Raw genomic sequence first — 23,623 nt, forward strand, 5'->3', positions numbered from 1 at the left:
GGAATACTGCAACCAATTTTGGTCACCATAACTCCAAAAAAGATGTTGAGACCTTGGAAAAAATTCAGAGAAGAGCAACTAAGATGATCAAAGGCCTGGAGATTAAAACATACGAAGAACGGCTGCAGGGCTTGGGTTTGGCTAGCCTAAAGAGAAGAAGAAATAGGGGTGACATGATAGCAGTATTCCAGTATTTGAGAGGCTGCCACAAAGAAGAGGGGGGTCAAATTATTCTACAAAGCACAAGAGGGCAGGACAAGAACCAATGATTGGAAACTGATCAAAGAGAGAAGCAATCTGGAATTAAGGAGAAAGTTCCTAACAGTGAGGACAATTAACCAGTGGAATGGCTTGTCTTCAGAAATCGTGGGCGCTCCATCACTGGAGGTTTTTAGGAAGAGACTGGACAGTCACTTGTCTGAGATGGTATAGGTTCTACTCCTTGAGTGGGGGGCTGGACTAGAAGACCTCCAAGGTCCCTTCCGGCTCTATTCTATTCTATTCTATTCTATTCTATTCTATTCTATTCTATTCTATTCTATTCTATTCTATTCTATTCTATTCTATTCTATTCTATTCTATTTGTGATATTCTAGAAACTGATGTGAATTGAAACATATCTGGAAGATATGGGAATGCTAACATATATTTAAAGCATGTTTTGGCAACACTAAGTCAGTAATTTGTTTCTAATTACCACTATGGCAGGCAAGATGGAGAAAATCTATTTTCTTGCCTCATATTTTTTTTTATAATTACCAAAGGTACATCTACGCTATCTTGTTCACCTTAGCTTAAAACCTTGGTTATTATTACTATTACTTAATAAAATAATTAATAGAATTTAGTATTGGTTTCAGTGGCAGAGTGGGTAGCCCTTAAAACTGCAGTTAGAAAATGGATTCTGCATAAAAATACCCATGTTCATTATGTCAGATCTATAAAAAAACATTAAAAATATTTTCACCATTTTCCATTTACAATAATTCTGTCCAAGGAAAATATTATATTAGAACCAGATCTTAACAACTGCTAGCTAGAGTTTTCAGTTTGCTGCATGGAGATTTCATTGTTCGTTATATATATATATGGGGTATAGTAATTTATTCTTACAATAATGCTTAAGGCAAGTCTGTATTCACATTAATGGTAAATAGGAATGTCATAGGAAGTAATAGTTAATACAAAGCCATCATATAAGTTAAAATGAAAATTTACTAATCGATATGTCAAAACCTCGTTCTCCCAGCAGCTGGCAAATATTTTAATTTCTCTTGCAAGTGCAAGCTTGGGATAGAAAAGGCTGTTTGTTCAGCACTAGGTTAGTCTGAGTAAGATTACTCTTACTCTACTATGCTCTACACTACTGAGTGATATCATCCAGAACAGTGCTTTTTCAAACTTGGCAACTTTGAAATGTGTAGACCAGGGGTGTCAAACTCAATTTCATTGAGGGCCGCATCAGCATTGCGGTTGCCCTCAAGGGGCCAGGTAGGTATGGCCATGGTGGGCGTGGCTTACTGGGTGGGCATGGCTAGACTGTGTATGGCCTACTGGGTGGGCATGGCCAGCTCTACATCGTTCGCATCAAGGGTGCCTATGGGGGCCTGGGCAGGAGTGGGACAGATCTGAGGGTCTCTGGCAGAAGGAGGGTCTCTGGGCCAGGGCCAAGGCAGTGGGGGCCATTCCCTCACTGTTTCCAGGATGGCTTCACGGGCCACATGAAACCACTTCGCGGGCTGGATCCGGCCCCCGGGCCTTGTGTTTGACATGTCTGGTGTAGACTTCCAGAATTTCCCTGGCTGAGGAATTCTGGAAGTTGAAGTCCATACATCTTAAATTTGCCATGTGTGAAAAATACTAGTCTTGACCTACCGGTAGATAGTTGGGAGCTGACAAACCAGAGAGATGTTTTTGCTGTTCTTTAATTGCTTCATGTTGCCTAACAATACTCCTAGCACAAGTTGGATAAAGATACAAGTAGAGACCAGAATATTATCTTTCTAGTCCAGGACATTTATAAGGTCTTAATACCGTGTTGGGGTTAATTCCAAATTTCCCCTCTCCATCTCCTAGGCTATACTGTATTTGAGCAAAGCGTCCAGAATCGGCATCAGTGGCTCGAACCCTCAAAATGATGGTCCCTAAGGGAACATCCTCAAAGACAGGCTTCTGTAAAAAAAAAAAGAAGAGGAAAACACTAGTCAGACGTGGTTGTACATATTATTACAAAGGTGCATCATACTCTTTCATTTGCTCAATTACTACGTAAGTTAAGCAGCTTTCCCGCGTGATCAGGCTATAAAATCGTAGGGTTGGAAGGCATTTTGGAAGTCTTCTCATCCAGCAGAGTGAGTGAATAAAACTAGGATCTCTATCCTGAGGAGCAAGCTTGTTCAGAGTTCGCCTTGCTTCTAATATACAATTAGAGGTGCAATTCAAGATGCTGGTTGTCACCTTGAAAACCCTCCATGGCTTGGGACCAGGTTATCTGAAGGACTGTCTCTTCCCGGTTACATCCACCCGATTCATCAGAGCAGGGTGGCAGGGAATGTTGCAGTCCCCAATCCTGGCAGAAGCAGAAGAAAGGCCTTCTACTTTGTGGCTCCCTCCTTTTGGAGCACCATCTCTGCAGATATTAGGCAAGGCCCTAAAGATCTGGTTTTGCCAACAGGACCTGGGGAAACCAGAGTGGGATGGAGCCCATCAAATGGCTAGTTTGATTTTCTTGTGGTCACCAGGAGGTTGTTGTTTGTATTCTTTGTATATTGGGGTCCTTTAAATTTTTTGTAAGCCATCTAGAGCAGGGGTGTCAAACTCAATTTCATTGAGGGCCGCATCAGCATTGCGGTTGCCGTCAAGGGGCCAGGTGGGTAGGGCCAGGGTGGGCGTGGCCTACTGGGTGGGTGTGGCTAGAGTGCGTATGGCCTACTGGGTGGGTGTGGCCAGCTCTACATCGTTCGCATCAAGGGTGCCTATGGGGGCCTGGGCAGGGGTGGCACAGATCTGAGGGTCTCTGGCAGAAGGAGGGTCTCTGGGCCAGGGCCAAGGCAGTGGGGGCCGTTCCCTCCCTGTTTCTAGGATGGGTTCGCGGGCCACATGAAACCACTTCGCGGGCCGGATCTGGCCCCCGGGCCTTGTGTTTGACATGTCTGATCTAGAGTTACTGAAAATTATAAATTTTCAGTAACTCTCTCTATATATAAATTCTCTAAATAAATAAATATATAACAATTGTTCATTACTGTTTACCAACAATTTATTTTGGGTTCCTCTTTTCCTAAATACTTGGAATAAGAAGTCCAAAAATGTCATTATCAGATTCAGATAAACATTACAAGAATGCTTTTCTTTGCCTTCTGCACTTTCCCTTTTTGCTCTTTGTGTCATGTTACTTTGGACCAATGATTTTCAAACTTGGTAACTTTAAGAAGCATGGACTTAAGTTCCCAGAATCCCCCAGTCAGCATGCTTTAATTGTTTCAAATAAAGTTCTTACACATTTAGCTAATGATTTAGATGAATCCTCCTACTTGAAAAACAGTGGATATGTAAATGAATAATACGATGTGATATATTGTCTTAACTAATATTATTACAATGATACGATAAACTCAATCTATAATTCACACAACCAAACAGCTAATCTGCTAATTACAGTACTAAGTACTACACTACCAACTTTAAAAACTGCTTTTAAAGAGATGAAACAAACTTGTGAAGATAACCGCAAGTTTATCAAAGCGTAATAGATATGGCCATTAAAACAATTGTCCTTCAGAGACAGTATGAGTCTGATCACCAGATGGAGGGGACAGACAGTAAGGAAGTTGTTTCAACATTACATCTTACTACTACATTTCTCAAGAGCTTTTGTCTCATCAAAGGGGGTTCTAAACATTTGGAGTTGCAAGTCAATTCTTGTACCTTTAAGTTCTTACAACAGTTTCACCCATGCTGCAAAATATAATTAATGCAATATGCTAGAACTATGATAAAATTTTAGCCACTGCGCGTTGCTTATTTTTGATATACGTCACATTCACTGATTATATTGGATAATCTCCCTCCCTCCCTCTGCCAAAATACCTAGTGTAATCCTGATCATCCAACCCTACATTTCAACCACAGGGCTGCAAAAAGAAAAATATTTCAAACAGGAAAAACAACCGAGAAGAATACAATATCCCTTTCCCCGAGTCTGTCTCTTCCTCCTATTTTCTCATAAATATTTCTTGCTTTAATTCACCTGGTAAGATGGCTGGCTAAACGTGGGATTGTTGTCATTGATATCCACAATTTCTAGATAAACTGGTATTTCAGCTGATCTCCGTGGAGTCCCATTGTCTGAGGCCCGAACAGTAAAATTCAGCCAATGGACCTCTTCATAGTCAACTGTTCGGTTTGAAATTACTTTTCCTAAGAGTGATCAGGCAAACATGAAGATTGTTACTGTCCATCATCCTTCTATGAAATAGGTCCTATACCCTCATTCTATTTCTACAATATACTTAAAAGGATACAAGGACTTTATACATATCCAGGTTCTGCTGCTAGAATATCAAAGCATAATACTGTATGCTGTTAAGGCCCTTGGGATTATTTTTAAAATAAATATTCTGGACTATTTGGGATAAGGAAACCAGAAAATTATTCTCATATTTAATGTCAGAAATGGAGTCTGTGTCTGGAAACAGATGATCATGAACCACTGACCTTCATTTTATTGGAGGCTAATGTCTTTTATACATATTCCTACATCATAAAACCCATGCAAAGATTATATATTCACCCCCCCCCCCAAAAAAAAAAGAACCAAAAATTAATTATTGTCCAGGTTCCAAAAGTTTAATTTTTGGTTGTAACTAAAAAAGAAGGCAACGAATGATGTAGCCTCCTTGATTAGAGTTTGGGAGATGTTTGCGTACTCATTTTTTAAAAAAAATTTTTTAAAAAAGGTTGGCCTAAATATTCAGTTGTGAAAGTCTGACTCCACAAGAATACATTTGATGAAAATAGAAAGGTGGCATGGCTGGATAAGAACAAAAGCCAGAATTGAAATAGGATGCAGCTTAGCTGTTCAAGATCCTCCATCATTCCGTTTTACTTTCATAAGAAGTTTTCCTTGATTTCTGGTGATTTCATATGTCGTACAGTTTTCTTGACAACAATAGGGAAGTGGTTTCTCACTAACTTTTTTCATGACTCTTTCAAAAAAGTTCCCTCTCTAGTCTATAGCCAAGTGATTCCTAAATGCCACCCCTCGAATCCAGACCTGACCCCAATTAACTTTCCAGCCCATTTTAGCATCCGTCAATAAAACTTCTGAATACTTTTACAAAGGGGGGGATGATGATTCTGGCCGTCTCTGCAAAGAAAGAGATCATCTGCACTATCAAAAATAAATATGAAATAAATCAGCACATTTGTTTTTAAAGTAATTTAATTTTAAATTTCCATACGAAGAGTCATTTATTTATTTTTATTTTAATTCCATTTATATCCCACCCTTCTTCGAAGACTCAGGGCGGCTTACATTACATGTATTCTTTCTTCTCTTAAAAATATCCTGGGAAGAACCACCATCCTTAGGTCTTACCTGCCGAGCTGTCTTCAAGCTGGACATATCCCTCATGGGAGAGGTTGAGCAACTGATAGGTGATCTGCCCATTAACACCTTTGTCAGGATCTACAGCCGACAGAGATATTAAGGTAGTCCCTGGGGTGGCTCCTTCTATTATCCGTTCTGTGAAAAATGTTGCCCCGTAAGGGCGGAACCAAGGAGCGTTATCATTGACATCCAAAACATTTACTGTCAGCTTGGCTGCGAGAGAGAGGGAAGTACAAGTACAAGTAATATTGAAAACATGAATATTAACCAGTTTGCTGTCTCTATCTCATTTTTAAAAAATAATAAATAAATAAATAAATAACATCACCATTAATCTAATCTGAAGTAGAAACTTTCTCACCATTTGGCACACTGACTGAGCGCTCAAGCACATCACTAGCATTATCATAGACAGAGATTGTGACATCGTAAGTGGCCACCAGTTCCCGGTTTAGAGTAGCCTTCACTTTCACCGCTCCTAAAAAGTACAAAACGAAGAGGAGAAAAAAAAGACTTCCAAATTCAGTAGCATGTAAAATTACGGAGAATTGCTGAGGAGTGTATTGTTCGTCCTGATCTCTTTTTCCTCCTCAAGGATCTTTCCCTAAGTGAATTACTAGCAAGCCATTTACAAAATACACTTTGTTCTACATATATCCATTCTTACTGTGCCCTATTTATTTATTTATTTATTTAAAAAGTCTTTGTATTCTACGACTTTTTACAAGCAGTATTTATAAACAATAAAACATACCTGTGAGCTGAGAGAAAGGGCATCTGTGGGAAAGATGATTGATTTCTAAACTAAATGGATTCCAGCGCTTTAATGAAATGTGCTTTTCTCTCTGTACAAAAATATTAAAGTGGGCTTCCTCAGAACAGGGGTTCCAAATGAACTCCCATCGTCAGCTAAGATGGTGCTGTATTCTATACATTTGCTTTAGCGTATCTTTTAAGGGCCCGTGATTAATATTCTGTTTTTATGAACTTTATTGCTACAATTTACCTACGCTGCTCCATTTATGGAGAGTTTGAGCAGCATGCATATGTTCTTTTCTTAAACCACTGCAAACTTCAAAAGAACAATAGCATTATATTTACCCTCCGCGAACAGTTTCATGAAATCTCTGCTCAGCCGTGAAATTTAGCAAAAGATTTTGAGAAATTACTATTTCTCCGTCTAAGCCAGGGGTAGGCAACCTCGGCTCTTTTATGACTCATGGACTTCAACTCCCAGAATTCCTGAGTCAGCTATGCTGACTCAGGAATTCTGGGAGTTGAAGTCCATGAGTCATAAAAGAGCCGAAATTGCCTACCCCTGGTCTAAGCCACCTAGCAAAGTTGTGGACAATAATATTCCTATATAGAACTTTCATCGCTTGGGGAAATCATGATTTCCCCCCCCCCCCAAAAAAAATCATACGTGAATTGTGAGCAAATAACCAGGAGCAAATTTTGAAGATCACAAAATCACGTCATTGGATGTAGAGAGCTTTGCTACACTGCCCTGCAAACCAAAACACAAGACAAAAGGTCACTTACCCTAAAAATGCTTGCCCCTCCCATTCCCTAGATGCTTAGGTGCTTCTGAGGGCGGTCACCATTCAGTCTGTGAAGGCTATGGCACAAGGTATAGTTTGCTAGCCAGACACAAACCAGCACTAAGCCAGGAATGATGACGATGAGAAGGATGATGAAAATGAACAGAGCGTTAACAGAGAGGCAAAGGTAACACGGAGCATAGGCACAGAAACACAGAAATCAAACCTGCAGGTCTGAGAGCCATAAGGAAAGCAAAAAAGAGAGTTAGTTAAAGCAACTATCCACCAAAAGTGCATAGAAAAACGCAGAGGGCTCTTCCAGACGTGACGATATTTAATCAAAATGAACCTCTTATGGATCAGCTGAGGTGTGATGGCAGGACTATCAAAAAGTTCAATATAGAACTGTTATGGTTTCCTTTCCTTTCCTTTCCTTTCCTTTCCTTTCCTTTCCTTTCCTTTCCTTTCCTTCCTCTTCATAAAGGTAGGAAGGGAGCAGTGGCGTATCGTGGGTTGTCAGCACCCGGGGCAAGGCAAGTGATGTCACGGCACCGCCGAAAAGACGTGCCCCGCAGTGGCGTAGACTTTCCAAGAAGAGTTGCGCGCATGCGGGATGCTTCCGGGTCCCTCTCAAGGGCGGCTGGGCGGGGCTCCGACCTGCAAGAGCCGCTGCATTCAAGCTCGCACGTGAGCCCCGCTAAATAAAGCCACACATGCGCACGAAGCTAGGCCGGCCGGCCGGCCGGTCCGTCTTCGCTCGGCCAAGCCTGCCGGGGCGCCTGCCGGGCGCTTGTGGTTGGCCTGAGCCTGGGCGGAGAGTTGGGCGCTTCTATTTATTTTATTTAGTTTATGTGGCCGCCCATCTCACCTGCCGGACTCGTTTCGCTTTGCAAGAAAGAACAGCTCAAGAACGGAGCCAAGCCGACTCTGTGCAGCCCTTGGGGCTCCCTGAGCAGCTCAGTGCGAGCGTGCCCCCCCAGATGTTGCGCCCGGTGCGGCCAGCCCCCCCTGCACCCCTCACGCTACGCCACTGGAAGGGAGAAAACTGATGTTCTGTCCCCAAATTGAGGCAGTAGAAGCCCAGGTGGCTCATGAGATAGAAGAAAATTGTCTTCATGTAAAACTGAGGGGTTGGTCTGAAGTGCAGATAGCCAATTTTTGTCCTTGTCCTTTGCTCTGTTTGGTCATTGGCTGGTTCTCTGTGATCATATTCAAGTCACAAAGACTTCAATGCTAATTCCTAGGGCAGGGGTAGGCAACCTCGGCTCTTTTATGACTGGTGGACTTCAACTCCCAGAATTCCTGAGCCAGCGTGGCTCAGCTTGGAAGCCTCTCCCTTTCCCCTCAGCGTGGCTGGCTGAGGAATTCTGGGAGTTGAAGTCCACGAGTCATAAAGCGGCCTAGGCCTAGGCCAGGAGTAGGCGACCTCGGCTCTTTTATGACTCGTGGACTTCAACTCCCAGAATTCCCGAGCCAGCGTGGCTCAGCTTGGAAACCTCTCCCTTTCCCCTCAGCGTGGCTGGCTCAGGAATTCTGGGAGTTGAAGTCCACGAGTCATAAAAGAGCCGAGGTTGCCTACCCCTGCCCTAGGGTGTTTTATGAGTCTTAAATAGTCAGAAGAATTAGTTCAATCCCTGCTACATTTAAATTGTACAATCAGAGGATTTGCACAGTGGAAAGACTGGAGTCTGGGAGTGCCCAAGAAAGCAAGGGAGAATAAGAAAGTAAAAAAAAAAAAGAGCAGAATATGAAAAGGAAAGAAAAAAAACAACGTAGAAGATATTGGGAGAGCATCTCCCATGCCATTTGTTGTTCTGATAACACTCCCATTTTCCAAGGGAAACTGACCCTTAAAGGCAAGTGGCTGGTTTTCTTCAGCCCCGATATATTAAAATCTGGGAATGCACATTTGATACACGGCTTACCATAATTGCTACTTTGGGCCAATAATATTATTTTCAGCTTTAATGTGGTACAAAGCACTAGGTTTCCCCCCCCCTCTTCTGCTGTTTTTGACAGTATTCGTTAAATCCTGTACACAGTGGTTATCTACTGTATTTCCGACTCTGGTACCTGTTCGAAAATCCACTGAAAAAACGCCTTGCTGATCAGGCACGAGAGCATCGGTATCATCTTTGGCTAGGATTTCAATGAGGTAGTATTCCAACCGGGGGTTGAGATCTTTGTCAACTGCTGTCATTTCAGCGATAATGGTGCCTATAGAAGCTGATTCAGGGACACTGACAGTCTGGATGGGATTGAGAAACTCTGGCTGAGAGTCATTGATATCGTCAATCTGAATGCCCACGGTGGCGGTGCCAGAGAGAGACGGCGTGCCTTGATCTGTAGCAACCACTGTCAAGCGGTAGTTGTCCTTTTCTTCTCGGTCTATGGTTATGTTGGCCACGCTGATGACCCCAGTGTGAGCATGGATCAAGAACTTATCTTGAGCTCCACTTTCTATCCGGTAGGTCAGCTGCTGATTGAGGCCGCTATCCAGATCAGTTGCAATTACCTGAAGCACAGAAAAACCTAGGGGGAACCCCAGACTGTATTATCAGAGAGGATAGTTCAGTTATTTGGAACTTCAGAAGAAACAAGTGAACGTTTTGAATTTGTCCATTTAACCTCCAACGTTCTCCAATTTAACCCAGCTGATCTCCAGCAATGCCCTACGTTTCTGTGAGTGTTCTCCAATATCATGCAAAGAAAGTTGTAAAACTTAATTCATTAGACCAAGATGTGCACCATTGTGATGCTGCAATAACTTTTTTTTTCTTTTCCACAAGTTATTTGTAAAAGATATGTGGAAAACATAAACACAAACAACTGCAAGTTCCAACAGATAATTGCGCACTGCACAAAAGGGTCATATGAGGTTTTACTGAGAAATGAAAAAGGCTCTATATGTGGTTTATGTCAGTGTAGCTCAGCCTCAACAACTTGAAAAGATGTCGACTTCAGCTCCCAGAATTCTCCAGTCACCATGTTTGCTGGGGCATTCTGGGAATTGAAATCCACCTCTCTTAAAGTCACTGGGGTTGAGAAATACTGGTCCATATAATATCAAATTGCTTGCAATCAAAAGGAATAATCTTTGATACTTTTTTAAAAATACAGATAGGCATATAGACATAATTAAATCAATATTTTCTTTGTAATTGACCAATCAGTTACAAAGTAGAGTTGTTGTTTTTTAAAATGGAATTTACCAACCAAAAATGTTCCAAGTCCCTTGTCCATCATGCTTCTCTTGAAGCAGTGATTTTAGTTAATTTAAACTACACTTTACCAATCATGTAAAAAGGGGAAAGTTATGGTTTAAAGCAGGGGTCCCCAATCCTCATGTCCATGGTCTGTTAGGAACTGGGCCATGCAAGCTTCATTTGTGCATGTGTGGAATCTAGATTGTGTGTGAAACCATCCTGTCTTCCACCCTCCAGTCCATGGAAAAATTATCTTCCACGAAATTGGTCCCTGGTGCCAAAATGGCGAGAGACTGCTGGTTTCAATTTGTAAATTAATGTTCTGGACAAATCAATCCCTTATTTTGGGCTAAATAAAATCTCTAGTTGAAACTAGCAAGGAGTGGAAACAGTTTCTGTGTTCATTCCCAGAATTAAAGTATGATTTAGCAGAGGAATGGTGAATCCCCACAGTTTAGCATATTAGGAAAACATACTTTTAAATTAAAAATATAATTTTTAATATCAACATTGGAAAATGAATCACTTGGTTTTATTTTTTTTCAAATAAATTTTCCTTTGTTAAGTGGAACTGAATTTTTTCTTTATCTGCTTCAATACTGCAGTTGTATTTACCAATGTGGCCAGAAATAAATTTGATCTGTTTTATACATTAGCAGAATTCGCAGTACAATCAGTATTTACAGTATTGTAAAAAAAAAAATCACTGATTTTCGCCGGCAATTGGCAACACCCCACCCTCTTTACATTTCCAGTGATTTTGTTTCACGCTTATTTTAAATTCCTAATACTTAACTTCAAATCAGTTCCAAATTTTCCATTTTGCCTTCATTCTAACCTGCAGGGCTGTTTTCTAGTATCCGAACAGAGAAGACTGTGGGATGAAATATCGGCCTGTTGTCATTTTTATCCAGAATGGTCACGGTGAGATTAGCAGTACTGTTCAGTTTGCCAATGTCAGTGGCAACAACCAGAAACTCCAGGATGGGATTCAAGAAAGCCTCTCTGTCTATCACTTGACCAGGCTTCACTGAAATGATTCCTAAAGGTTAATAATAAGAGAAAGAGATGAATTTGACAGGGGAAAAAATGCAGTCTCCTGATCTATCAGGCACGCTCCACAGTTTTTTTGTATTATCAAAACAGAAACAGTACAGATTGATTTTGGCAAGTGGCAAAGGAATGGAGATCTCCTTGCTATGTGATTTAATGTATCGCCTTCGTGCAATGAGATCTTGTAATGATGAGACTTCTATTCCTGTTTTTTTCTTTGCAGTTTTCACAAAGACAGTGTCATGACAATTTTATACAAATTACATTTGCCAAAAGTTCCTCCCTTATTATCTTAAGCTCAAGAACAAAAGTAGGTGGTTGAGGAAACTCTTTTTTTTGTGTCTTTAGGCATTGGATTTGCAAATAGGGGGATTTATACAAATAAATAAGCAGACCAGCAGAAATTTCACCAGGTGAATATAGGGCTATTACCAATGGGATAGGGCATAGTGTTCTCTAAAAATTGTTCCCTTTAATAAGTTTTCTTGGTCACACTGGGGATTATAAGTGTTTAATTCTACCCGTCAGGAAAAAAAACAGATTGGAGAAGATAGTCCTATACATATAAAATTAATATCCCAAGACAAAGATTTTCCTTAATTTGCTTCCCAAAATGATATAGCAGTAAGTTTTAGAAATGTGAAGATTCTCACTTTCACATAAAATTTATTTATTTCTCTGTATCCCACCTTTATTATTTTTACAAATAACTCCAGGAGGTGAACATATTCAAACATACTCCAAAGGTACTAAGGATCAGAGTTTGTGAAACCCTACAGTATTTAACAGAGACCATGTGCTCTTCTAGACAGGAGTACAGTTCCAACTCCTATTTTGCCCACAGCAACAACCCTGTGAGGTGGGGTTGGGCTGAGAGTGACTGGCCCAAAATCACCCAGCTGCATTTCGTAGCTAAGGCAGGATTTGAATTCAGAGTCTCCTGGTTTCTAGGCTGGTGCCTTATTCATTAGACCAAAAATAAGTAGAATAAAATAGTAAAAGTCAGCAAAAGATAAAATAAGGTTTTTGTTTCAGCTTCATCCAATGCAAAGTAGTTTACAGATGTCTAAAGCTGGATATCAGTACACTTATTTATTCATTCATTTATCATATTTATACAGCTGCCCATCTCACACTCTGGATGGTGTACAATTTTTTGGAAAAGCTATACAATGAATAATATTAAGAATATTCCACAATTCAAAAAACACCAATATTATTAAGGATCAGGACAGAGTATATTCAATACTATAGGCATTGTAGTCATCTCACCAACTTTGTTGAGATCCCCAAGCTTTTTGACAAAGGCAGTGAATCTGCTATAGTTTCTCGTCATAAGCACCAAATATACTCCAAATGTACTAAGGATCAGAGTTTGTGAAACCCTACAATATTTAACAGAGAACCTGTGCCCTTCTAGACAGGCGTACCGTTGCAACATGAAATTTAACTCAATCCTCTGATGATCAGTTCACACCATCACTGAATGCTTCCCATTGTGGTAGATGGGGGGGGGGATACTGTGCTGCAGATACATAGTTTAGACTAGAGCAAAGGTCTTCAAACTTGGCCCTTTTATGACTTGTGGACTTCAACTCCCAGAATTCCTCAGCCAGCGTGCCTGGCTGAGGAATTCTGGGAGTTGAAGTCCACAAGTCATAAAAGGGCCAAGGTTGAAGACCCCTGGTTTAGAGCAAATAGAGAAGACCTATTGCCATTCAGCAAATCTTAATGGTAGAAGCAGGAATGGGTTACAACCCCGCCTTCAGGGCTATAAACGGCGTTGCTGGGAAAACACCTGGTTATTCTCACCTCCAAGAATCCACTCAGGTGGGGAGGTGTCAGGTTACATTAAGGGGTCCAAACGTGTTACGGTGGAATAATGAGAGCATTGTTTCTTTGAGAAGAAAGGAAGAAATAAAACAGTACAAAACTGAAAAAGGAAGAAGAGGCTTCCCAGTTGGCTGATGTGCAGTGATGAGCTAAGAAAGGGATGGACAAAAATCTGTTTCCTTATCTCTTCGGCCAAAAAGGGCAAGTTTTGCTTGGCTAATAATTTTGGGCAACTCCTATAGTCTTACCAAAAAAAAAAAAAATGCTCGCCAAGTCCTGTTCATTTTAAATACACAGAAAAGCGTGGCAGGATTTATTTAAGTAGGGCAGTCAGAAAATGTGGCCGGTGGAAAAAGTGATGATTCCGAAGTGCCTCATGCTAACCTTATCTAACGCACAGAGATTTATCTAGCAGATTTGTTAAAAGTCTGAAGGCATTTTTCAACCGTTTCCATATTGCTCTCTCACGGGGCAGGAAAAAAAATAAAATTCTATTGCTTCATCACCCTGAATAGGCAGACAGCTATACATGAAGAGTGTATGTCTTTCTTACCTGTTCTGTTGTCAATGATAAACAGGTTCTTCTCTTTTCCAAGCAGTTGGTATGTCAACACTGCATTGATATCCTTGTCATCGTCCAAAGCTAGGATCGGTCCATTAAGGACAATGAGAGGAGCTCCTGAATCAGACATGAAGAAGTCAGAAAAGAGGCCTAATGTTGATGGACTGACTCCACCTCCCTCTTCCCCATTCCCTGATGATCAACAATGAAGTATGAATGAATGAAACAGGGTGAGATCCTATGAAACAATAAAAATAGTGCCTGGTATAACCTTGGCAGACTGAATCAAGACGCCCTTGGGAGAAGCCTTAAGCCCTGCTAAAACAAAACATACATTCATCAGCCACATTAAAGTGGGGGGGGGGGGGGGAAATCAAGACATTTAGTGGAATGTTATCCTCCGGGCCATGCTGACTCAGGAATTCTGGGAGTTGAAGTCCACGAGTCATAAAAGAGCCGAGGTTGCCTACCCCTGCTCTGGGCAAATTCCTGAGCTCCTGAGAGAGTATGTCAGTTAAGGACGTGATGTGGTTTGCTGAGGGTTAAATACACGAGAAACTGTTTCAAGTATTTAAAGTCATAATTTCACACCAGATGAAAAGCTATCTTTATATGCAATTACTTTATGGATGATTTCATATTCCAGATGCTTCAAACAACAGTCTGGCCTAGGAATAAGCCATCGGCTTGCACATTTCCTTCTCTCAAGTATTCGGTCTTAATAAAATTAATTACATCACAGCTGCGATAACCAAAACTGTGGGGTGATCCTTTAAAAATCAGATCACATTTTAAGGTCAACATCATGATTTGCAATCCTCATTTGGGAGGATTCTTCAAAAGCGCGTTGCTATTTCAGGTCAACAGCAAATTGGTCAAAACAGGAGCTGTTTCCTTAAACTGAGATGAGGGGGTCCTTGGTACTCTCTGAGCTTACTTGTTTTCTTGCAGACATTTCATTACCCAAACTAGATAATATCATCAGCGCTAAGTAACATCAGTGCCAGGACTAGCCCTGACGATGTTACCTAGTTTGGGTAATGAAATGTCTGCAAGAAAAGAAGCAAGCTCAGAGAGCACCAAGGACCCCTCATTTCAACCCTGAGCTACAAATATTCTCCTTTATTGATTAAACTGCGAATATGAGGAACCATGCTTATTCCAAACATGTAATTCAAAAGTATCAGAAGCATGAATGAAAGAGATATCTGAATGGATCAAAGAAGCAAATATGTCTAGAATCAGCGGGTGAGACCTTGTCATTTTCACTGAGGCTGTTATAATTCAAGTGAGTTAGGAAAGGTCATAACTCAGTTTTAAATAAGCTGCTGTGATTCAGGGTCAGCCTGTGGGTTCGGCAGCTGGGTCGGACGATTTTGAGGAGGAGGAGGAGGGGGGTGTTGGAGAGCCTGCAGAGGAAAGCCCTGAGGCTTCGCAGAGCCCTCAGCCAGGCCCCTCTCATCTGGTTACTATGCAGACCCAGCCGTGTGAGCCTGACAGCGTGGATGAAGATGACCCACAGCTGGCCCTGTTCAAGGACGCCCAACACAGGAGGCAGTCAATCAGGAGTAAACAGAGGAAGGCAATGGGGCACCTCGGAAGGAGGCAGAGAGAAGCCACGCCTTGAACTGTTTAAAAGGGGAATGTGTGGGAGGGCTGGTTTGCTGAAGGCGACCGTTTGAATAGCTCCTGTTTCATGGTTTGTGTTTCTGTTTTGCTCTGTTTGCTCTGTTTTATGTCAATAAATTTGGCCCTAACCCTAACCCTAACCATAACCCTAACCCTAACCCCTAACCCTAAATTTTTTTTAACAACCCAGAAACGTCCTTTATTTCCACACACATTTGGTGGCTCGTCGCTCGCTCTCTGGCCAGCCTCTTGCCTTTTTGTAAAGGGGTTGTCCCTGCCTTTTCTGCAGAGCCGGTAGTAGGCTGGTACAGAACATAAGCCCCTGTTCAAGCAGGGGTGTCAAACTCGCAACGTCACATGACGTGTCGTGACATAGCATGACTTTTTCCCCACTGCCAGCAATAGGGTGGGCGCGGTTTCGCCGTGACGCATCCGGCCCACGGGCCCGGCAGTTTGACACCCCTGCCCTATTGCATAGTTTTTTAAAAAGCTGCATTTTCTGAATGGAAAAGAGAAGTTGGAGTGTTTTAGAAACCACCCAAAGACAAGAACAGAAGCGGTAAAATAAATCTGGGGGTGTATTTGACTTATTCAATTTCCTTTTCTGTTTCTTTCACTTCAAAAGCATTTTTCCTTTTATGTACTGTACAGTAAAATCTCAGAAGAGTTTCTCCCACTTCACTTATATATCAGGAAGTCCTCAACTGCCCAGACGTACAGTTAAACAAGTTATTATAGTCATAATAGAAGCCTCCCATGCCTGAACCCAAATTTTTAACATATTTTGCACTGGTTGCAAAGTAAACACAACTGTGAAGCAAACATTAGGGTTTTTAAACCAACGCCACAGTCATTAAACAAATCAATTTAGCAAACTTTTTTTTTGCTCCAAACTGGAAGCAAAACACCAGAAACCAGGGGGAAAAGTGTCATAAATCCTGATTATGTGACTGCAGGAACCTGCAAATGGCTATAAAGGTGAACCAGTTGCCAGGTGCCCAAAATAACTTCAAAAACAGGTCATAAGTAGCTTTTAGAGGTCCATCGTAACTTCAAATGGTCATTCAACGACTGATTGTAAGTTGAGGACTACCTGTATGCTTTTGAAAACACGTAAACCTTGCAATAGCGAGAGAAAAAGGAGAATCATTTTTAAAAACCGGGATAAGTGTCCTGTGCCTGAAAAGCATGAAGGAACGGGGTTTTTTTCTCTCATCATCACCACCATTTTATTTATTACATGTGTCTTAAAATGTTTTTAACAGAAAAAATGGGACCTTTCATTAGTAGCAGAAGAGCACAGGTGTTTGAAAGAGATTCACTGCGTGTCCTGAGATTTGGGCAGAGTCGGAGGGGGGGAATGACACACCTACCTGGAGGGGAATTTTCTAGCACCTCAGCCTGGTAGGAACTCTGAGTGAAAAGAGGGCGATTATCATTTTCATCCGCTACTGTAATCACCAGCAAGTCAAAATCCTGAAGTTGTACCAAGAAAAAAGAAAAAAAAAAGAAACAGTGATTTAAAACAAGATTCAGAACAGGAAAGTCCGGTTGCCTTTTGAAAGAAATCACCTTCGGGACAGCCATGACGTGGATTATTTTTTTATTTTTTTTATTTTAATTCCATTTATATCCTGCCCTTCTCCGAAGACTCAGGGCGGCTTACAAGCTTAGCAGTAGCCTTCATTCTATGTATATGCCTGCTTATTAGGGCTTTCACACACACACCCAAGCGGCATTATTACAAAGTCAGCTTAATTGCCCCCAACAATCTGGGTCCTCATTTTACCTACCTCGGAAGGATGGAAGGCTGAGTCAACCTTGAGCCTGGTGGGATGCGAACCTGCACTAATTGCAGGCAGCTGGTGTTACTTAAGGAGGCATTAGCCCACTGCTCCACCAAGGCTCTTTTATGGATGACTGAGAATCTCCCTAGACAATGATTCAAAACAACAAAAAAATATTAGACTTTCCCTTTAAGAAGGAACTTCTTCTCACAATTATCCTGAGAATTTCCAGAATTCAGACTAATATTTCTGGTTTTTTCCCCCTCTGTGCATATTTATATCCTGTCCCAGCCCGCAAAACTGAGGGTAAATAATAACAAATTTTCACGTAGTACTAAATTGACCTTCCATTCTAGAAATCCATTCAACCAAGTTAATGGTTTTGAGAAGCTTGTTTTTGATCCATTTCCAAAATCAAGGTGAGATACACAATGGCAGGGATGTTTGCAGGTGTCGCTTCTGGTGGTAGTTAAAAAGTGTAAAGTAATGAAACCTACCCAGCAAGGATATTCATAGGGGGTGGTTAGGCAGTGGCCACAAAGAGGTAACATAGAAACCAAGCAAAGCTTTGATTGTATTGTGATGATAACCCCCTTGACTTTTTTGACCATACCCTATGGATATCCCTGCACAAGGGCCTTCATTATTCTGAATTTTTAAAAACCACTAAAAAAACATTAAATCAGACAAGACGCTAGGTAGTAATGTAATTGTACCTATGTCTCTGATGGGGAAGATCGTGCCTATTCTCTTTGACCCATTAAGTATTTGGGAAATTTGATTTCAGAATTACTGTCTCAGAAAATACCTATTTTTCATAAGCCTATTTGTAACACAATAGAATATATTTTTCTGTCTTCTGATGCCTCCATAGATGAAAGCTAACTATTATAAGGTTGTGGGATTTTTCAAGAAAATTGTGGGGAACTGAATGATTAATGGATAACCTATAACAGTGATGGCAAACCTTTTAGAGACCGAGTGCCCAAAACCCACCCCGCCACCCGCCCTGTCCCACACCCCACCTGCCTGCAGAGCCCCCACTCAAGCGGTCCAGCAGTGCCATGGTGGCCACGCCCTCCAGCCGCACCCCACAGCATCATCTGGATGCAACTGGGTGCGAGAGCAGAGTCTTGTCCCCGCTGCCCGACTACCATGTCCTTGGCTGCGCTGCTCAGCAGGGGCCGCACCCAGGAGCGACTCTCCTCTGGGGGAGGCTGCTGGTGAGGAGGGTGCCATGGGGGGAGGCGGGGCTGGGGTGATGGCATGCGTGCCCACAGAGAGGGCTCTGAGTGCCACCTCTGGCACACATGCCATAGGTTCACCACCAGTGATATAGTGAAAAAGAAAGTTTGAGAACATGGTTAGAAATAGCTTAACCATGGATCCGCTAGTAAAGGAAATTAAACTTTGCGCTGCAGTCCTGTTCATTGATTTATTTATTTTGGGAATATTATATCCAATGCTCTTGATAAATGCAACCTTATTCAAAATTAGGAAAAGATATAGCCAGTAATTACCCTTCTTGCATTGCGTGCATTTTCCGGATTGTCCTTCACTGTTATTGTCAGCCTATATTCTGACACTCGCTCCCTGTCCAATGGACGATTTACATACACAATACCAGTCTGGGGAAGAGAAGAACCAAGCAAAACAAAGAGAGAGAAAAACATCAAATGAAACCGTTCCACTTGCTTTGTCCTGCCAAATGTACTTAATGCATAAGCTCATTAGAAAGTTAGAAGTGACCGATTCCTTAAATCAGAAAATGTGTTCTTGAAGCAGCCATTCAGGCAGTACGAATTTATAGTAATGAATGAAGTTATAGGAACTTTGCATTTTTCTGAACCTCTGGAGGATGACATAATGATCAACACTCCTGCAATTTACTTACAGTTATTAAATTGATACAGGAGTGAGTTGTGTTTCCATTTAGACTGGATGAAGCATCTAAAGGTAAAGGTAAAGGTAAAGGTTCCCCCGCACATGCGTGCTAGTCGTTTCCGACTCTAGGGGCTGGTGCTCATCTCCGTTTCAAAGCCGAAAAGCCAGCGCTTGTCCGAGGACGTCTCCGTGGTCATGTGGCCAGCATGACTAGATGCCAAAGGCGCATGGAACGCTGTTACCTTCCCACCGGAGTGGTCCCTATTTTTCTACTTGCATTTTTACGTGCTTTCGAACTGCTAGGTTGGCAGAAGCTGGGACGAGTAACAGGCGCTCACTCTGCTACGCGGCACTCGGGATTCGACCCACCAAACTGCCGACCTTCCGATCGACAAGCTCAGCGTCCTAACCCACTGAGCCACACCGCGTCCCTATGAAGCATCTAGCACACACTATGCTAAACTAAAGCTCAGAATTAGTGTATGAAGCATCTAGCACACACTAATTCTGAGCTTTAGTTTAGCATAGCAGGCCACGCTGACTAAGTCAGTTATAGCTTCTCAATGCTTTGTAGCACATACCAAATTTAGTTACTGAATATTGATGGTGGAAGAGAAGAAAACCAGGAACATTTGACCCTGAACAACAGCTACAGGTAAGATCTGTGCATAACTGTTATGTTCTGAAATACAGATAGTGCTCGAGTTAAGGTTCACTCAGTCAGAAACCATCCCAAATTATAATGGCACTGAGTGGAGTGGGGGGTGGGGGGAGACTTAAAATTGGTCCTCAGTTTTGACCATTGTGAATTGTCTTTACAAAGACAGACGCGAGACCGTAGGCAAGGTTCAAAAGGTTTATTCGATTCAGCTCCTGGCAGCTGACTGTCAAAACACTCCGGGTTTATATAGGGAACTGTCAAACGATTCAACCAATCAGGTAACTGTATTTCCCCGCCGTTCGGAGGACGGCCAATCAACACTCGGTACTTTGACAGCTCGGCGGCTGTCAGGGAATTCCTCTCAGCTGAGCGCTTAGCTCAGTTCGGAGGACCGAGTTGTAGACTGCGGATTTGACAGTTCCGGGAACTGTCAAATCTGGCGCGTGCGCGTTGGCCCCCGGCCGCTCTTTTGACAGCTGTCAACGGGAATGGCAGCCGGCCGGGCGGTGCGCATGCGTCGTTGCTTCGGGCGGCCAATTTGACAACTGTCAACTGTCAAATGTCTGCCAGCCCGGCTTTTTCTCGCGGCTTGGAAACTCCTGGTTTCCAAATATGATTCACCCCCTTTCCCCCCCCCCCTTGAACAGGTATGTTATGCCTAATAACATTTGAACGTTTTAACACAGTATGGTTAACAGATTGTTTGACAGATGGAGGGTTTCCCTTCCATTCAAAGTCTGCGAGGTATGCGGGGGGTCTTCTGGCTTGGCTGGACCGTCGGGGACAGAGGGTGCTTCCTTCGGGTTGCGTGGCCGGAGGAGTTGCTTCTAGGTGGGGCTCGGTCGGTGGCTGTGGGTCCTGGGGAGGGAAGAGTTCATCAGGTCCGGGGGTGTCGGTTGGTGAAGGCTCGCCCAGAGTTGGTTGTAGAGGGGGGTTGGGGAGTGACCTCGGTCGGAGCTGATCTGTGTGTCTGCGTTGCGTGAGTCCTGCCCCGGTGTCCACTGTGTATGATAATGGTCCAGTTTGGTCCAGGATAACCCCCTGAACCCACTTATCCCTTCCCCCATAATCTCGGGACCAAACACTTTGTCCTTTGGCGAATGTTTTTGGCTGGGTGTTTGGTGTCATTTCGGCTGCCGGTCTGTCGGGGTGGAGTCTGTCGAGCCTTGTCACCAGGCGGCGGCCCCATCGTAGTTCGGCTGGGCTCTTGCCGGTGGAGGTGCAGGGGGTAGAATGGTGGGCTAAGAGAAATTGTGCCAAGCGACGGTGCCAGTTCCCCGTGATGATTCTTTTGAGGGCGTCCTTGGTGGTCCTCACCATAACCTCCGCAAGGCCGTTGGACGATGGGTGGAAGGGAGCCGATGTCGAGTGCCTAATACAATTGCTCCTCGTGAAGATCTGAAAGTCATGAGAAGCGAATTGAGGGCCGTTGTCTGATATAATTACGTCGGGGAGACCGTGTGTGGCGAAGATTCCCCTGAGGGCTTGGATGGTTGCGGCAGAGGTTGTGCTGTGAACTGGGAGAACCTCCAGCCACTTGGAATAACTGTCTACAACTATGAGGAAAACCTGCCCTTGGAAAGGTCCGGCATAATCAATGTGGATGCGGGACCAGGGGTTTTTTGTGAGTTCCCATTTGTGAATTGGGGCTCTGGGTTGGAGTGGGCGAGATTCTTGGCACAAATAGCAACCTGCGATGTATTTTTCTATGTCTTGGTCTATTCCCGGCCACCAGACGTAGCTGCGGGCCAGGGCTTTTGTTTTTACGATGCCTGGGTGGCCCTCATGTAAAGTGTGCAATACTTTTGGTCTGTGTTTAAGTGGTACGATTACCCTGCACCCCCATAGCAAACATCCCAAGTGTGACGTTAACTCATTTTGCCTAGAGAAATACGGCTGAAATTCTGTGCCTGGACAGGAGGTTTGCCAGCCAGTGTGTACCCATGCTAACACTCTGCTAAGTGTTTTGTCTTGGGAAGTTGCGGCAGCGATATCATTCGCTGTCAGTGGGCATTCTTGGAGTTCTTGAATAGCTAGGATGTTGCTTGCTGGGGCCGGGTCTGGTTCTGTGTGGGGTAGGGGCAACCTGCTGAGGCCGTCAGCGTGACACATTTGGTGTCCTGGCTTGTATATTAGCTGGTAGGAATATGCTGCGAGGAATGTTGTCCAGCGCAACATCCTGGGCGACAAGATTTGGGGGGTTTGATGGTCCCAGGTGAATAGTCCTAACAGAGGCTTGTGATCTGTGTAGATCACAAAAGGGCGGCCATAAAGGTAATCGTGAAATTTTTTTATTCCTGCCACAATTGCCAGGGCTTCCTTATCTATCTGGGCATAATTTCTTTCCGTTTTGGAAAGAGTTCTGGAATAATATGCCACCGGGGCTTGGGTGCCGTTGCTGTCTAAATGGCTTAAAACTGCTCCAATCCCGTATGGGGATGCGTCGCAGGCTAGGCAGAGGGGTTTGTCTTCTTTGTAGTGGGAAATAGTGGCGTTGCTGGAAAGCATTTGTTTGAGTGTTCTAAAACTGTTTTCATGGGCTGTTGTCCACTGCCAGGCTGCCCCTTTGTCGAGCAGCCTGTGGAGGGGTTCTGCGATCGTTGCTTTCCCTGGCAGGAAGGCATGGTAAAAATTTAAAAGTCCAAGGAAAGCTTGGAGCTCGGTTTTATTCTTTGGGGTAGGGGCGGCTTTGATAGCAAGGACTTTTGAGTTCGTGGGGTGGATTCCCTGCGAGTCAATTTTGTAGCCTAAGAAATCTGCAGATGGGACGCCTATAGAACATTTTTCCCGTTTAAGTTTTAGCCCCGCTTTCCTAAATCTTAATAATACTTCTTGTAGCCTGTCTGCTAAGTTGTTTTCTGATTCCCCTGCGATGAGTATGTCATCGAAATAGGGGCATACACCTGGGATTCCTTTTAATGTTTTCTCCATGACTTCCTGGAAGATGCCAGGAGCCACTGAGATGCCGAATTGGAGACGGTTCACCTTGAAAGCGCCTTGGTGTGTGACAATGGTTTGTGCCTCAGCTGTCTCCCGGGTGACAGGTAGTTGGAGGAAGGCATGCGCTAGGTCGAGTTTGGCGAATATTGAGCCGGACCCAATTTCTGACAGCACGTCCCTGACAGCTGGCACTGGGTATGCATGGGGATTTAATGCGCGGTTTAGAGTCGCCTTATAGTCCGCACATATTCTGACGTCACCATTTGGTTTAACTGGTGTGACTATGGGAGTTTCCCAGGTTCCCCCGTCTGTTGGTTCCAGGACCCCAAGGCTGACTAAACGGTCTAATTCGGCCTCGATTTTTTGTTTCAGCGCAAAGGGGACCCTTCTTGCCTTGATGCGGATGGGACCTACCTCAGGTTTTAATTTGAGGTCTATAGGGGTGCCTGTGTATTTGCCAAGTGTTCCGTCGAAAACGTCCGCGAACGCCTGGCAAACCTGTTCTAATGTTTGGGATTGTATACGGTTGGTGCCCTCTAGGTGGATGCCCAGAGCCTCAAACCAGTCTAACCCAAGGAGGGTAGACCTGGGTGCCTCAGTGATCTGGATCGTTAAGTGTCCCAGGAATTTTTTGTATTCTACTTTTACTTGTGCCTGCCCCTTTAATTGAATAGCGGCTCCCTAGAAATCTGCGAGGAGTATTTTGGAGGGCTGCAGGGGAATACGGCGTCTATTTTTAACCCCAATTTTTCTGAGAGTGTCCCAAGACATTATTGAAACTGAGGAACCGGAGTCGACCTCCATTTCGCAGGGCACCCCTTGAATTTTAACCCAAATTTTAATTTTGGGTTGTAACTGATGGATGGGCGAGATTTTTGTTTTGGCTCGTATGGACAAGACTGAGGGCTGGGGAATT

At 43.3% G+C, this 23,623-nt stretch overlaps 1 protein-coding gene across 1 annotated transcript in view; it reads right to left on the reverse strand.

Annotated features, from left to right (window-relative positions):
* The window catches only part of CDH23 (cadherin related 23), a 375,051-nt gene that overhangs the window by 32,493 nt on the left and 318,935 nt on the right, over window positions 1-23,623 (reverse strand). The window contains exons 35-43 of the mRNA XM_083364767.1: window positions 18,743-18,850; window positions 16,809-16,911; window positions 13,798-13,923; window positions 11,197-11,400; window positions 9,226-9,684; window positions 5,973-6,089; window positions 5,600-5,824; window positions 4,250-4,419; window positions 2,035-2,172 (exon numbers count right to left, since the gene is read on the reverse strand). Of these exons, the coding sequence (XP_083220893.1) occupies window positions 2,035-2,172; window positions 4,250-4,419; window positions 5,600-5,824; window positions 5,973-6,089; window positions 9,226-9,684; window positions 11,197-11,400; window positions 13,798-13,923; window positions 16,809-16,911; window positions 18,743-18,850 (1,650 nt within the window). The remainder of the gene's footprint in view (window positions 1-2,034; window positions 2,173-4,249; window positions 4,420-5,599; window positions 5,825-5,972; window positions 6,090-9,225; window positions 9,685-11,196; window positions 11,401-13,797; window positions 13,924-16,808; window positions 16,912-18,742; window positions 18,851-23,623) is intronic.

This window comes from Vipera ursinii, assembly GCF_947247035.1.
Source record: "Vipera ursinii genome assembly, chromosome: 5".
Lineage (NCBI taxonomy): Eukaryota > Metazoa > Chordata > Lepidosauria > Squamata > Viperidae > Vipera > Vipera ursinii.